At 46.3% G+C, this 17,198-nt stretch overlaps 1 protein-coding gene across 2 annotated transcripts in view; it reads left to right on the top strand.

The window, feature by feature from the left end:
- Positions 1–3,578: 3,578 nt before the first annotated feature.
- Positions 3,579–17,198, top strand: part of LOC118232278 (ADAMTS-like protein 1) — a 108,139-nt gene continuing 94,519 nt past the window's right edge. Inside the window, exon 1 of one of the 2 annotated variants that reach the window (XM_035427139.1) lies at positions 3,579–3,859. In XM_035427139.1, the coding sequence (XP_035283030.1) occupies positions 3,797–3,859 (63 nt within the window). In that variant the 5' untranslated portion in view covers positions 3,579–3,796. The remainder of the gene's footprint in view (positions 3,860–17,198) is intronic. The other variant, XM_035427140.1, reaches the window with a different exon arrangement.

Raw genomic sequence — 17,198 nt, 5'->3', positions numbered from 1 at the left:
GAAGGTCGCCCAAGAAAGGATGGAAATCTCACCTTGCAATAAGACAGGCAGATGGAACATAAAAAGAGAATTTAGGGGGTCGGCATCCTTAATTTCTTTTTTTATTTTCAATTTTTTCTTCATTAGTCTGAATTTTATTCACACAACTACTGTATGTCCCAAGTCCATAGAAATGTAAAAATGGGTCATTTGGAGGATTTGACCATATGTCATTCATTTACGTTCTAATGGGGGATGGCGGGACGTTGGCAGGACGTGGGCAGGACTTCCGTCCTTTCTAGGGTGGCCATCTAGGGACGACCGTGGAAGAGGGGATGAAGTGTCCAAATAGAGCAGTGTAAGCCTGAGAGTTATGTCCCAGCAGAGTACGAGCTGGAAAAAGACTATTGTTCTTTTCTGCTCTACTTCTTCGCATTGTGGGGATGTTGACTGAGACTTGAACATGAAATGAATACTTGGATATTTAGTCCTTCCCTGACTGCTGCTGCTCCCTCTCCTACCAGTTTGGGGCTTTGCTGTGACAATAGGCCATGGAGCCCTCGCATCAGATGCCTTTGTCAGTTTCCTATTATCTTCCCTGGCACTCGCCTCTCAATAGAGCACTCAGGATTTTTGCTGAGTGAAAATCTAATACTCACTGGTATCTACTGTCAACTGCATATGTGCAGTATGGTCATATTTCTGAAAGCCCTTGGGTTTATAATTGATTTGTTCAAACCAATTACTTCAGCAATTAATGATTTATCTTGGTTCTTTAGTGTTTATATGATTAATATTTCAGCAATACATTCAATTGGTAGGATACATGTCTACTGTAAATAGGTCATCTTATTTTAGGATGCTTTTTTATTGTCTGTTCTGTGTTTAATGTTACCTTGACATAAGCCTTCGTGGAGATACAATTTTAGAAATAAAGAAACCCACAATAACAAATAACACAGCCTAGAAAGGTGAGAATCACATTTGACCTTGACACCAGGGGCCACGCATGAGACATTGACAATCATCATCTTTGGTAGGATCTGTTCCTTGTGTGTTCATTTCAACTGGGCGGCAGTGTAATATAATGGCTAAGGAGTTGGTCTTGTAACCTAAAGGTCGCAGGTTCAATTCCCCTGTAGAACACTGCTGTTGTACCCTTGAGCAAGGTACTTAACCTGCATTGCTTCAGTGTATATCCAACTGTATCACTGGATACAATGTAAGTTGCTCTGGATAAGAGCACCTGCTAAATGCCTGTAATGTAATGTAGCTGTGCTGAACCCAATGCTGGAAAAAGCTGGTGTCACCTCTAAAGTCTCCATTTGGAATTGAGTCAGGCTTGTTTTTATTTGTAGCTCAGGCCTTGGCTGAGGATGCTGCAAGTGAAGCGTGCACAACACTGAAATGAATCCCCACCAAGACTTCACATGGATGGCCCTGTTGTGATTCCCTGAGCAGCTCTGGATTCCCCAGTTCAACTGCCCTGGTAGAGATGAAGGACCTGCACTCCACAAGGGTTCAGGGAAGGATGGAATGCTCAAGTTCGAAACGCTCAAACTGGGGACCTGGTCAAACAAGGCACAAAGTGAGTTAAATAATAGACTCAGAGAGTGTGCCTAAATTTGGGACCTTGGAAACGTATTGTCAATTGAGTGCCTGCTGGGGGCCAGTGGCGGATATTTACTGATAACTAGACTGGTGGCTGAGGACTCACCTCTATAAAATAAGTTTTTTAGTCCAGAGAGAAGCAGGGCTTGGCTATAAGCAGGAGTATCCACAAAAGGTGGTCACATGGTCAACCGCTGGTGACTACAGTCCTTTCTTACACTCTGTGTGAGCCAGAATCCCTGCCTCTTCTTCATCTCACCCTGTCGTTGTCACTGGTTAGCTGGCTGCATGGGTATTAGCTCTCCATCAATCTCTTAGGATCTTTGACAACCATATATTATGTACACTCTCTCTGAAAAAGCAAACTTCACACAGCACTTGGCAGTACTCTGTTGCACTGCCATCAATAAATGTTCAAAGCAATACTTTGGTGTCAAGTGGAAGAACTCTGGGGTTCTGGCAGGGTTAAATGCATACACAACTCTCGAGGTTTCATAATCTACTCCAGTCATCACATAACACTCCCTGCGAGAAAAGTATGTAGAATAATATCCCAAAGCTTTGAAAACCAAAAAATCTAACCTCAGTCTCCTTGGGCATCTCTCCAGCCTATCATTTAGATGCGAAAAAGGAATTTAATAAGACAGAAAAAACACAGTGCAATTTATTGGATTCGACCTGAATTTATGTGACTGTGAAAACTGAACAATCGTTAGTGATGTGATTTTTAGGTATTATTCTCTGAATAAACATTCAGGGATTTTGTCAGCATTTTTACTGATGACACATGAAGGCAAATTCAACAATAAGAAAAAAAAAGACCTGCGACGTGAAGACATGGCTATGCACCACCGAGCACAGTGAATGCATGGTATTTGCACGAGAGCATTATCTAGAGTTCTGCATATTGAAGTGCATGTGATTCAGGGCTTTCTTTGCTGCTGGGGTCAAGGTTCGACAAGAGGCTTCCAGATTCTTTCCCTTCCTAAAACAGTGGGCTTTTCACAGGCGCAGTGTGCAGGTATGTCGCCTAGACTGATTGCGCCTTGCGATTTGCCCTTGAGTGGAATGAAAAGCAATTCAATATTTATTTCACAGGCAAAACATTTACATTTCTCCATTTGGCATGTTAATAGAGATTAAGCTGAATTCACCCCTGCGTGTCAGGTGGCAATTCAATTGGCTCATACCTCACATACCTGCGCCATTGTACTGCCGTCAAAGTACATCTTGTTTTGCTGCTCTTTGAGTGCTTCAGAAGGGATGACATATCAGGGAACATAGTTATTACTGCAGACCTCATTGGCTTAAAAAAAACAGTGAACATTTTTTTGAAAAAAAAATTTGAAAGAACGTCCAAAATTGGTAAGAAGAAGCCATTAAATTGGTCCAAACTAATTGCTGTTTATGCACTTTCAGCCCTTTATTTGACTCTTTTTCTCATTTATTCTTTTCCCCAAGTGATGGAACTAACAATTTGTTTCCCCTTACGCTAACACCTGTGGGTGGTACACCAAGGCGTCCACTTCACAGAGCTAGGAGTAGATTGCAGGAAGACCGCTGTGGATTGCAAACAAAGCTGCAGTGAGTCAACAAGGAATGTCCTGGCAAGTACATAGCTATACTTGAAGAATAATGTCGGGAAATTAAGAGGAATCGTCAAGCTAAAGCGTAGGACATACATTACACTAATTGTGAGCGTCATGTTGCTCAGTTCCCTGCATTACTTTTTTGTTTGTTTTTTGAACAACGTGGGAACTTCAAAGTATTTTAAAATTGTATTATTATTTTTTGTTTAGCTTCAAAATGTTCTCCAAATGCCCATCTGCACGAATAACAGCCCAAAAAAATTCACAGGACAAGCTATCATTGATAGCAATTACGTCCTCGTTAGTTTAAATCATTTCCTGATCAAATATGTGATCCGCAAGCAAAGAGATGCTGTTTCTTTAAGAATGTAAGGTGGGAGAGTCCCCTCACTGACGCACGTTTGGTATGCAAACATAAATTTAGCAACAACGTGTTCTCAGCGTGCAAAACTATTGGAAGCAACTATGAAGTGTCATGTTGTCATCAAAAAACTTTTAGAATTTATATTGTGGAGTGGACGAGAGCTGAAGGAGTAGACACCGTTTCTCTTGTTCAGGATCAAACATTCTCACATAGGCTTCTTCACTCTGAATGAGCGAAATTGACAACCGGAGAGATGGTAACCCACATCCACAGAGCTGCGGGAATTGTTTTCGTGGCGTCATTATTGCTGTGCAAGGTAGGAATTAATTAACTTATAAGTTAGCGTTTCACTGTATCTTTTTTTTTATTTTATTTTTTTTTTACTGTAAACTGGTGCTGTTCGTTTTAAGCGGAACATTTACTCAAGCAGTCACCCGATGCTGTAATCTGCTCGTATAAATCCCATGATTGTCGACAATTGCGTTTTCAAGGTAGCAAGTTTCGAAGTAACGTTTTATCAGTGATTTTAAGAGAACTGAAGTATCCCACATGTTTATAATTATGATATTAGGAATGATAATCTGTATTGTTCCACTTGACAGTTAAAATTATATTCTGTGGGTAATATCGTCTCTCTCCTGAGATAAAATGCGCCAATTGGAGTTGCCATTTGACATCTGACAAGTATTACATCGTCAAGCCTAAAAGATATTCTTGGATCATAATAGGTTTTATTCAAGGCGTACCTACTACAATAACGCCCAATGCTTTATTTATGACATTCACTTCAGAGATATTTTAACAAAAATTGAGTGGGTGGTATGTGATTAAAGTGAATAGGGCATATTTTATTTATTAAACAGCGAACTTGTCCCATTCTTTAAAAAAAAAAAAAAAAAGGAAACACACCGTGTATGTGCGGGGTACGTGCGTACAGCTATGGAACAATTGAGACCTCGTCAATTTTTCAGTTTTACTGCTTATGGGTGTGTGTCTGTGTAAAATGCAACTTTTGACATTTGTTTCATGAACGATTGACTGCATTTGATTTTAATTCCAAACAAAAATATTGTAAATCACAACAGAAACTGGCAGGAACTGACAGCTTGTTGAAAGAGGCGACAAGAGAGGCTTCAACTTTTTGGTGGAGTTACCCCGATTTTACTTTAGAATGGTAACTAATTTTTTCCAGCGTTGTGTGTGCGTTTTCCTTTTGAAAACCCAATTAAAGTCAGTTTAATGACAGTGTATTTGAGTTTCAGCAAAAAATCAGTCAGCATCATAAAACGCAGCTCTTAATTAGTCTCTTTTATTCTGCGCGTGTAATCAGTCATGTTTTGCATAAGGACGATGTGAATGTGCCGGAGATGCAGTAATCGACATCAGTCAATCTGTGGGATTGCGTGTGCGCGTCTGAGCTGCAGACGTGTTTCCCATGCAAGCTGCTGAGAGAATGAGAGCGAGAGTGAGAGATAGACCAGTTTAGCTGGAGCAGGTCCAGCAGCTGATGGCCGTGATGAGAGCAAGGTTCAATCTGTAGGGGAGACAGAACACCAGTGTGGCGGCACCAGTGGGCAGCAGCTCAGGGCCAATGAGGTGGAAAGCTCTTTTGAATAGCAGAAAGACCATGATTCTTCAGACCACAGTATTGTTGGTACCAGTCCCAGAATGCCATGCCTAACAGCAAGGTACTCCACCTGAACTAGTTTGCTTTGTGAAAGGCATGATTAGACAACAGAAAATAACTGAGTCAGGGAAAAATTATGATAATAGCCAGAGTCTGCTTAAGATTCCTGTCTGTTCACTGCTACCCGGTTACAGGAACATCACACTGCTCTACTTTTAAACAGCTCTGTCTGAGGGTGACATGGACACTGCCAACACTGCTGGTATTTTGGAGTCTTGGTAAATCTAGACAGCCGCTGCAGTCAGTTAAAACTGGTCAGCAGGGAAACCTGTCCCAGCAAACAAAACCTGATGCCCCTGCCCTGCAGACCCTGGCCCCTTGTGGGGGCATCACTGGCAGAAGCTTAGGGGTTAGTGTGTGACACACAGGGGCCTTAACTTATGAGGGATTCCTCATATGAATACAGTCTTATGTCACAGTGAGGCATCGATTTGATATGAGATGTTAAGTTCAGAGCCCCTTTTGTAGACAGCGATGAAGTGTTAATGTATGTAATGTTTGGTTTTGAGGCAGACGGGCTGTTGTAAGGTTAACGATGATGGCGTCTCGTCACGTGAGGTTGCGCCGCCATCTCCACCTGCCACATGGAGCGGTAGCGTCTCCCCGGTGGAACTGAGGTGCAGGGCGGGGGGGGGGGGGGGGGGGGCGGAGGGGCGGGGGGGGGGCAGACTCAAAGGCAACTCACAGGCTCCGAGAGGGAAACAACCGTCCACTTCAAACCAAACATCACAGGAATTCCTTTGTGGGGACGTTGCTTCGGTAATTTGCCTTTTGAGAGGAGTTTTGCTTTGCCCTGGCCATTCTTTCAGTGTGACAGGTTCTTTTCATTCGTTCTCTGGCAGAGCGGAGTCAGAGGAGGAAAATAGTGGCAGCCTACCTTACTCTCCGGGGACAGGGGGGTAATGAGGGCGGTGAAGGGGGGGGGGGGGGGAGTGGCTGAAGGGTCTGTTTCTGCAGACTTTTAATAGTCCTGAGGGAATGAATAGACATGGCTTTGTCAGTGGGGTAAAGGCATTTCTGAAGGATTCTTTACAGATCTTGTTTAGTTGCAAACAGCTTGTTCCACCCCCCCCCCCCCCACCCCGCTCAGAAGCTAGAAAAACCCTTCCAAATGAGCTCAGCCTTCCTGTGAAAGAGGTTGAATAGGAGTGTGCTGGACACCAGTGGCAGGAGAGCCCGCCTGCTTAGAAGATGCCTTGGCCTAAACGCAGTGAGGTCACCGCAGTTCCAGCAGGAGGACATTCGGCGCGTAATTGCCGATGTGCGTTTGCCTCAGCATTGTGGTGTCAGGCCGCATTCTTACGCTGTGAAATGACCCTTTCATTCCCCGCGTGAATAGGCCCGCTTAATAAAGTGAAACAGCTCGGTAAAAGTAATGGATACGGTAAAAATGATATGCGTGATTATCTACTGTAAACGAAATGTATTTGCAGAAGGAAATGACATTGCCGTCTGATGATTCTCATGGCTGATATGCTGACAAGCAGAGTAAATTGCAGAATGTTTTGCTTCGGTGATAAATTTGTTCTGCTCTAGCCATCTCCAAACAAACCCTGGTTGCCTTTCCAAATTCATGTCCGGAGAAGTAAAATATTTATATACATTACTGAGCCTCAGTACGTACTCTGTTGTTTTCCCAAATACATACATTGATCTTTTGACATGGTTACCTTTTGGAAACATGGCAAAATATTACTGGAGCATTTGCTTCCAAAATTGCTCTGCACTGATTAACCTTGTGCTTCTCATATGTGCAGAACGTTTGGCAATAGTACTTTCTGCTGTAAATTTGAGTGGGTGTCCATCAGGTGGATGTGTGTTTGGGACAGGTTCAGGAAGACAGTGGATATGGTATAGGTGAGTGAGATCAGATAACTGCACTGCACAACTGCACTTGTGCTGTGGTGCAACATCGCTTTGTGTGGCCAATATGTGCCAAACTACTTTATTCTTACTGAAACGAGCCAGTCTCGCACAAGGTGTAGTCTCCTTCAAGTTTTTCGGCCTGACAATTTGTTGAAAACCATGGTTTTTTTTTTTGCACCTTCCCCAAACATCATGTAGACTCCCCCAGCTTGGCGTTGGGGTGTGATTGGGTCACACACTGTGCCACCTGCTCTCCAAAGCACAGGCCCAAATTGGGAATGAAGCACTGGGATTGGAAGTGAAGTCCATTGTTCCAAGTAGTCTAGAGGGAAACAAAAGCTCCTAGCCATGGCGACAGGCTCCCCTGCTGGGCTTTGACAATATTTCCATTTTCAGGCACTGTGTGATCCATAAAACCCTGAAAAGGTCAAATTAAAACCTTTAATGGCAAGTGTGCAAGCGTGTTATTTAGAGGTTTCTTCGAGAAAAGGGTCAAAAACATCTGGGCTGGCCTGGGAAAAACCGGCTCGAAGCATGTTAACGAGATTGAGTGTTTTCAGTTAAACTGTGAAACCTTTGAAACTCTTATTGCTCACATCTGGGCCTAATCTTGATGAGAATGAAAGTCCCTGTCGCTGTGTAGAGTGGCAGAGCAGTCCCTCACTGTTAGTTTTTTTGGAAAAGGATGTGGGTGTGGCGTTTGTGACCCGGGTCGTGCGCCGTAGTTGCCGTCCTGCCGGCTTGCCCCCCCGGTCCACGGAGTACAGGTGCAGACGGGGGCGCTGGGACACCCCTGCCCCGGATATCCCGGGTCAAGCCAGCCGCCTTTATCCCCGGGCCAGAAGGAAGTTCCTCTTACCCTCCGGAGCCTTCCAGAATGAAGGAAGAGCGCATACGGGGGCGGGGGTTTGGAGAGCGGGGTTTCATTCATCACTAACGTCAGCGAGCGGTTCAATGGTGGCGATTGTGAAGCAGGCCGTGTACTGTAGTATCAGTGGCCGTGCCATTACGCTGGGCTGTAATAATGGACTGCAGCTTAGAGCTGTGTGGATGATGGCAGTTTACTCAGGGCAAAGCAAGGCGTTTGCCGGACATGCGAGGGGAAGTGCACGCTGAGAGATGGCTCAGAACTACATAATGACCAGCCCTGGCCTGTAATTCAGCCTGATTTATGCCTTGGGGGGGGGGGGGGTGGCTGTGACTTCAAAAACTCGCCATTCAGCTTCACTGTTATTCTTGCTGGGAAAATCCCAAACCGGTTCCGTTTCGGACGAGCCATGACCGTCTGTGGCCAGCAGATGGCGCTGCAGCTGTGGAGCGCTCGGTGGGAGAGAGAGGCTGTTGCTGAGTGTCGGTCCGCATCAGTCACACGCCGCTGACGGTCTGAACAGATGGCTGCTGAGAGCTCATCTCTCCGTCGTGTTGATGCAGTTGGCTTTTTTATCTGTATCCCTGTCACTTGTTTATTTCCGGCCAGTTTATTTTCCATTATTAGTCACGGTAACTGTACATAAAAGTGGAACTTTTGGCATCCTGTCCTTTGATGAAACATCTTGTGCTAGTTTGAGAATGCATTTGGCATTTCCATTAGCATGATTGAGATTCTTGGGGGGGGGGGGACTTGCTCTAGATGTAAGGTCAGAACACACCGTAGTGGACGGGATGTTTCTTCATCTGGTCTGCAGACACGAGCGTGAGTGTTCCAGCTCTGTCTCTGTCGGTGTCACAGAGCGGCGACGCTGCTGTAACCTAGCCCTGAACTCTCACACACTCACGGCCCTATTACAGAGGGAGTGGGGAAATCAAGCTAACAGATGAAGTGCCGCAAAGCCTTAAAGATATCACTAAGAATATGGATGGCAGGTACCTCTTTGTTTTGGTGTTAATACTGTGGATTCAGAAGGGTTTGCTGCTTGTACCAGAGGGAGATTTCTTTACATACAGAAAGGATTTTGTTTATAAAATTCTGCTTGAAAGCTATAGCATGATGTAAAAGAGAGGAAGTGGGGGGGGGGGGGTTCTGATGATGATGCGGGTTGGAAGGGAAAGAGAGAGGGAGCCTATGAAGGAAGCTTGAAAGAGCAGAGTGGGAAAGCAAAGCTAGATCATTAGAGACTGAGGAAAAGTTGAAGACAAAAAGTCAGGAGGTGGAAGACACGAGTGTGACAGAAACAGTGAGTGAGAGAAAGTGTGAAGGGGGGTTGAGGGTAAAGGGCTGGGTTTACCTGACAGGGTCTCTACACCTGGCTTGGGTGAGTATTTGTGAGGCTAGTGATGCTTCCTGTGGTTTCACATGTGTGTCTTCCCACATATGTGCACCCACAGCACACTGTTACACGCACACATCACACAGTTACACATACTCATACTGCACTCTCACACATCACACTGTTACACACACTCATACTGCTCTCTGACACATCACACTGTTACCCTCATACTGCTCGCACACATTACACACACTCATACTGCTCTGCAGACTGTTACACACACTCATACTGATCTCAAACACTGCAGACTGTTACACACACTCATACTGATCTCTCACACATCACACTGTTACCCACACTCATACTGCTCTCTCACACAGCACACTGTTATTTACACTTTAGTTGAACGTGCCCCCAACATCGCCTTATATTGTCACCTGAAATGCTCCAAGGCTTAATTTGCACTGTTCAAAAGTCATTTTGAAATAAAATCTTTGCAAGTCTGGAACCTTGAGCAGTATTTTCATTATTGATCAAACAACTTGGCAGTTAATCGCTGTCTGAGACTGTAGATTACTAAAAATAATAAAAATTATAGAGTACTGTATAGCGATATGTCAATCGAGGACTTGCAAAATGATGGAGTTTCTAGAATAAGGGCCTTGATTTTATGCAGAAAAATATATGTGGGACCCTAAAATCCTTGGGGGGAAAAAAAAAAAGAAAAACATAATTGTGGGGGATAGATTCCTTATTGCGTGTGCAGGGTTTTGTACCCCTGCCAGTGGCATCAGCCCTAATAATATATCTTAACAAAATTTGGGGTAATAGCAGCTGCATACGCATCATTTCAAACAGACTTACAGGCTTGCAATATTCGGCCTCAGTCTGGCACCTGAGGCCTCTCCAAAACCGTCATACCCCAAAGGCTTGGAGCTCTCATCCCCGAGAAGAGGAGTGGGGGCTATTTATGCAAGCACAGCCCCTAATTATCATAGACTGCCATGGACAGATGTTTTTCTGTTTAGAATTTTTTTTTTTAGATTTTTTCTTTCTTTATTACCCCTATGTAAATAATAAGGTTGCATTCGCATGCCCAAAGTATATCAAACTTTATGGTCTCAAAATATCCTCTTTCCGAAAGACGAATCTCCAGTGGGCATGCTATCTGTGTGGAGTAGGTTGTGCGGTAGCCATTGAAACGTTGCAAGATGTTAGCGCATGAGTAGTGGGCAGAACCTGGGGCACTTGAGACCTCCCAGGCCCCTCAAAAAGGACATCTGGGGTGCGAGAAACGCAAAGCGCAAAGGAGAACTGAATTAATGGCCCAGTGACCCCCACCAGCAAACATTAAAGTCCCACGGTTCCTCCTGTTCCCCTCGGTGGCCTGCCAACTGTCCTGTACGAACCAGCCTGAGCTGTAGCCCGGTATTTCCAGTTCAATTTCCAGGAGCCCTTGTATAAATCCCATGTAAATCACTGAGGGGCTTTTGGTTTTATTCCCCCGTGGTGGTTTTCTGAGGACTGGTGCGTGCCTGACCTCAGAGACCGGAGAGCGGAGGCTGTTCCAGGTCGTTTCGGCTTCAGTCCCAGGCGGATTACGCCGATCGGGCTGTGAGCCGTGACCCATGCGGTGTGCCGTGAGGCTCTGAATGTGCTCTCCCTAGTCCCAGGTTACTGAATCCTGTAAAGAGATACGAGCCTCTCCTGGAGGAAGTGACTTCTGGGTAAGAAGGACTGTGTGGTCGGTCCAGCCAGGTGTTAGGCTCAGGGAAACAGGATTTTCATGGTTTTGGCCAAAAAATGTAATGCAGAGGGACAGTAGAGGCACTTTTGTTTCAGCAGTTATTGCCTTATAGCAAAGATTCCAAGTCTTACTGAATGTATCTTGTTTCTCTGGCCAAAAGAGTTCTTGCACGCACAGTACATCACAGAACCTGCAATAGATCTTCTTTGTGTCTTTTGGAATGTAGTTTGTCCCACCTATAACATCTTGCAGTACAGATAATGTATTTACTTTAAATGAAGGGGATTACGACCTGGCAAAATTCCCAGTCGTAGTTGGAGTATATCCTGCATAGTATCTCTCTTCCAGGACAAATGCTTTTAATCTCTGTGGGTTTTAGTGTCAGCTTATTACTAGATGGTAAAAAATTGTTTCCTTAATATGACAGGCTTTTAGCACAAGTGCCAAATGCGGATTAATGGGTTTCTGATGGTTTTGTAATAAATAAATATATATGCTTATATATATTTAAAAAATAGTGCTTGCAATACTTCAAAGAGTGACCGTCATCGCCAACCAGACTTGTTGTAACAGTTAGTGCCTCAGCTCAATCCAGAAAGGTGCCATTTCAAACAAGAGCAAGATCACAGTGTCTATTTTCAACAAAAAAACATCAGTTAGCACTGTTAGCCTATTGTTGTGGCCTGTCTTAACCTGTCATCTGGTGCGTACCTGTCCCTTCTGTCAGCGCTGTTTTCTAGCCTCCCCGCCTTGCGTCACCAGTGCCCGGTATGCTGCTTGAAAGATATTTGGCATTTATGGCCCTGGAACAAGCACTTGACATATTTTTGTCTTATTCCCCCCCCACCCCCCCACCGCCTCACTTCACTGGGATTGAAGGCCTTAAAGAACGCTATTGTTAATGCATTCTCTGCCTCTCCTGTGTCAGTGGCTCCAGTAGCTGAAATAGCTGGAATAGCGATGGAGAGGTGCTGGTGGCCCTTCTGCGGATGACGGTGGCCCTGGCGCGTGGCCCTGCTGCGGAGGTGTATTAAAAGCTGCCGCTGACAGACGGTTAGTGGCCTTGATGACAGGGGAGGAGAGCACCAGCGTGACGCAGCGCTTGTGTGCGAGAGGGATTTTATCGGTACGACCGCTTGACACTCTGTCCTCCTCCCTGCACGGTTTCTTCACAAACCGCTCTATGAGCCCGGGAACGATGCGTTTGACCTGCCCGTTAAAGCAACAAGCACGCCGTGGCCGCAGGTGGATGGGCTATTACAGCCGCGAGTGAGTGCACTTTCCCTGCAGACTTTTTCTCAGTGAGCTTTTCAGTTATTTACTGGTACCTGTCCGTCAGCAGAAGTAAGTGAACTATGGGAGACAGCGGCCCAAGCTCCTCTTTGAGAATGCACTCTAATTTCCCATGTTTTCTTGCGTTCTTCGCAAAAGTTCAGTTGAAGAGGTGAACATCGCACGCTCCTCTTCATGTCTGCTCATGTCACGCTATCTTGTTCGTGCTATAAGTGCGTAGGGCAGAGGAGAGAAATGAAACCCTGTCTTAGGAAAAACCTTTGCGTATTTAGGAAAATATTACGGAGATCAGCGTCACGTGACTCGACTGGCTGGCGTGCTCCTCATTCCTCCACCTGAGTAACTCCTTGAGACGCATTCCTCTCCATGCCGCTCAGATTCGCTCAGGGATTCCACAAAGAGCGCTGACTGACTGAATGTCAGGACGCGGATAACCTGAACCTGCTGACAGTGTAATTGCACCGTACGATCTCACAAGCCGCGCAAATAAGTTATGGTCTGCCTCATTCTCAACGGCGACCTATTAGATTTTTTCCCTGAAACCTAATACTGCGTTTTGAATGTTTACAAATTACAGGGGGGGGGGAGGTCTTGGGGGGGGGGGGCGGGAAGCATTTTGTTTTTTTGTTCCAGCACCTATACTGTTACAGTCGGCGGCTACGCTAGCCAGCGATTGCTTAATTCATCGCTCATCCCTTGACAGCGTGCTGAAAGCCGATACGTTGTCTTGGCGACGGCAGCCCCGCAGTTAAGCAAGGGAGTGTTCGCGGCGCGGTGTTAGCCGGCACCTAAAGGCCGGGCGTTCCCGATGAGGCTAATGACGCCAAGCGACCCCGCAGGGAGCTGGCAGCCAGCGAGGGAAGCGTGTCTGGGGGTGACTGATTGGCTGCTGGTGGTACGGAAGGTATTCCTCTCCGCTTCTCCTCATAAACCCCCTGACGCTTTGGACCCCGTCACACCCGCCTCGAGGGTGGTGGGTGAGGGGTGGATTTTATCTGCAGGTTGAACTCCTGGGCTCACCTGGGCGAGAAGTGTTCCCTCCACCCTAACTCTCCTGAACTCTGCAGTTGGGCTGCAGTGAATGTGGATGCACTTACTCTCCTGCACAGTGGAGGTCTAAGAGAGCCTATGTAATTCTCTATGTGTGGAGACAGATTTTTTTGGCTGGGGGGAGGTGTCCCAGCTGACGATGTCTCCTTGCCCTCAGGGTTGCGTTCACTGTCGGCTTCATCCGCCCACACTCCTGAGTCTTTTGCCTGGATTCTTCCACTATGACACACTGTGCTGTACCCCAGATTCTTCATTCTCATACACAGCACTGTACCCCAGATTCTTCATTCACAAACACTGTGTTCTATAATGGGTAAGGCACTGGTCTTGTAACCTAAAGGTCGCTATTGCAGCCAGGGCTTGGTTTAGTTTGAATTTAGCCATGGGGCATCTACCATGTGCACAGTCAGGACTTCATTCCTTTGCAGCTGTTGTCCCTCTGCACAGAAATGTGACTTTGTCTGGTCTCACCTGGTTTCTTCTCGCTTATTCCAACATGGCTGTCTGTTGGAAGCAGAGCGCCAGAATAAATACATCAGTCATGATACACATTTATGCAGAGCCTCAAAATCACATCATTGTTACCTGTCTGCACTGTCTCTTCTCACCTCTTGAGTCAAAGGCATCAAACTCACGTCCTGGAGGGCCGCAGTGACTGCAGGTTTAACTCCAGTCCTGGAGGGCCACAGTGTCTGCAGGTTTAACTCCAGTCCTAGAGGGCCGCAATGTCTACAGGTTTAATTCCAGTTCTGGAGGGCCGCAGTGTCTGCAGGTTTAACTCCAGTTCTGGAGGGCCGCAGTGTCTGCAGGTTTAACTCCAGTCCTGGAGGGCCGCAGTGTCTGCAGGTTTAACTCCAGTCCTGGAGGGCCGCAGTGTCTGCATGCTTTTCATGATTAGCTGTCAATCGGCAGCAAATTTACAAGGCTTGTGGAATCTTTAGCCAATCAGTGACTTAAATCAATCAGTGAAACACACCAAACATCTGCAGTCACTGTGGCCCTCCGAGACCAGAGAGGGACACCCCCATGTTGTCATGGCGCTGTGTGGGCTCTAATCTCAGACTGTGCATCATGCCCCTGTGCAGGGCTCTGGTGCTGAGCTAGTGGAGCTGTTACAGATGCAGTTGGCCTTACCCCCGTTCCCCAGAGGTAGTGAACGCGCACAGTACTGCATCAGTGCATCATGTGCGCATTCACTACCTCTGGGGAACGGGGGTAAGGCCAACTGCATCTGTAACAGCTCCACTAGCTCAGCACCAGAGCCCTGCACAGGGGCATGATGCACAGTCTGAGATTAGAGCCCACACAGCGCCATGACAACATGGGGGTGTCCCTCTCTGGTGAGAGACTCCACCGCCTGCGTCCAAGAGACTGATCTGTCAGTCCCGTTAAAACAGAAGAACGCCCCCCTTCCCGACAAGCGCTCTTCGAAAGTGGCTGATAATGTGGCCCGTTAACATTCCAGCCCCATTATAAAGGCCTTAATGTGAGATGGCAAGGCAAACTGATACTCCGACTGCCAGCGGCGGGGGGGGAGTGGGGAGCCCGTTCCTTCCTCCGTGCGCCGCGCTCGTCTGGCGCTCGGCTGCGCGGGTCGAAGTGACGGAGCGGCAGGCGTTCCTGACGCTCGTGTCAGGCAGGCCGGGACTCCTCCCCCCAGCCCTGAGCCAGTGAGCAAGCAGGAAAGTAACCATTAGGGCGAATCATTACCTGCCTTGATGGGCAGGGACCGTGCCAGTGCCGTGCTGAAACAAAACAGTGCTGACCGTGTCAGATTTACATCAAGTGTTCCTTCATTTTTCGATTCATGTATTAAGTCATGGGCGCATCAGTATATTGACTGTCAGTATATTGAGGTCATTCCGTTCGTGATTTTTGAAATGCATGAGCCTTCTTTCAATAATGTAAATAATCCCAAAAAAATGTAAGAACTGCTAATAGCATACCAACATCAGATTACATGCTTAATAAAAATGCCAAAATCGACATTCGTTCGGAGGAAGATGATTACTCCTGTGGAAAATGAACCTCGTGTATGCTGTGAGTGCCAAAATGCTTTTCACAGTCTGATGGAGCTTTAATATGTGAAATGATGTGTCTTGTGATTCTGCCCTTGGCAGTTCAGGTAAGGACAAGCCTTTTAGCTCTGCAGCCTTTCTTTTTCCACAGTCATCTCTGTGTGTGTGTGTGTGTGTGTGTGGGTGTGAATGTGTGTGTGTGTTTGTGTGTGTCTATGTACCTATCTGTTTATGTTTGTGTCTGTCTGTCTGTCTGTCTGTGTGTGTGTGCATATGTGTATGTGCGCGCAGATGTGTATATATGTGTATGAATGTGTGTCTGCCTGTTTGTTTGTGTGTGTGTGTGTGTGTGTGTGTGTGTGTGTGTGCACCCACGCTATGTGTATGAATGTGTGTGCGTGTGTCTGCCTGTGTGTGTACATGTGCGTTTGTGTGCGCACTCTCACTGATGGATGGGGATTTGAAAGCCTCGTTAATTAGCTGCGGTGATTAGGCGTACGCAGATTGGGTCGGTGGTGAACATGGCTGTGGACAGACAGCCCTCCAGGCTGCCGTCATGTCGAGGAAAGAAAGGTGGCTCGGCTCCATGCTGCTTTTTTAATGCATTCTGGGTATCATTTACATTTCGCTCAATTGAAAGTGATTCCCATACATTCTCAGGCCTTGAGTCCTCTGCCCCTTTGTGTCCTTTCCCTGTCCTGGGCCTGTTTTCATTATGTACTGCATGCTTTTCCGTTCCCATGTTTTCTGCCACATTAAGAGTTTTGAGTGGCACATCTGTACTTTATAAACCTCCTTCATAAAACTGCAGAAAGTGGAGGTGTGGTCAACAGTGTGTTCACTCTAGCTCCTTTGAAAGGACAGGCTATGGAAAAGACCCAAGGGAGCACCATGCACACATGCACACACACACACGCACACACAAAAACATATTTTCTACCTTAAAATTTCCAGCTTTAATACCTATTATTATTCATTTTCCCTCATCTCCCAGTGCATTCCAGAATTTTTGTTTCAGTCTGCACTCATTTGAGGAGAACTCTGAGTGGTAAGTGTGGGGGGGCCTGGGTGACCAGGACAGGGTCTAAGGGCGCCCCCCCCCCCCCCACTCCCCACCCCCCACCCCGCCCTGGCTGGGTGGCGTTTCCTGACAAGCCTGTCCTCAGCCCAGGGTAGATAATGTGCATTTGTCATGGATAATGCTTTTGGTGCTCTGTTCCTCTACATTCACAAATTGAGGCTTTTGCGCTTGGAGATGGCTACTCTGTGATTTTCCTTGCATTTCTTTCCTGGAATTTTAATTCCCTCTTCTCAAACCCTGCAGTTAAGTAAAGAAAAAAAGACACCTATTCAGATGTCACGTCAGTGTTTCTATTTCATTAAAAAAAACAAAAAAAAACTAATCCTTTTCCTCCTTTATCTCACAGGTCTTGAAGTTTGCACCCTGACAGTTGCTGTTATATAAGCATAACTTTGCCTGTATCTAGCCCGGGTGGTGTTTGCTTACCATGCGAAATACATTTTTGTAAGTCCTTTGGCTCAAAGCGTCTGCCAAATGACTAAGTTGTAAGCGCGAGCAAATTGCGATTTTTTTTGGGTGGGTCAGATTTTGATACGGACTTTATTCAGCCAAGCTGTCAGCAATTGCCTTGTTTAAGCTTTTGGACCAGACCTAGCAGAAACCGTGCCAGTCAGAGAACAATCCCATACTGTGTGCGCGAGCCTTCTGCCCTCCTCATACAGAACTCGAGAGCGTATGGGTATGGCTGCTTGCTTCACATCAA

Source organism: Anguilla anguilla, chromosome 7 (assembly GCF_013347855.1).
Source record: "Anguilla anguilla isolate fAngAng1 chromosome 7, fAngAng1.pri, whole genome shotgun sequence".
Lineage (NCBI taxonomy): Eukaryota > Metazoa > Chordata > Actinopteri > Anguilliformes > Anguillidae > Anguilla > Anguilla anguilla.
This window is presented reverse-complemented; position numbering and strand designations above follow the sequence as displayed.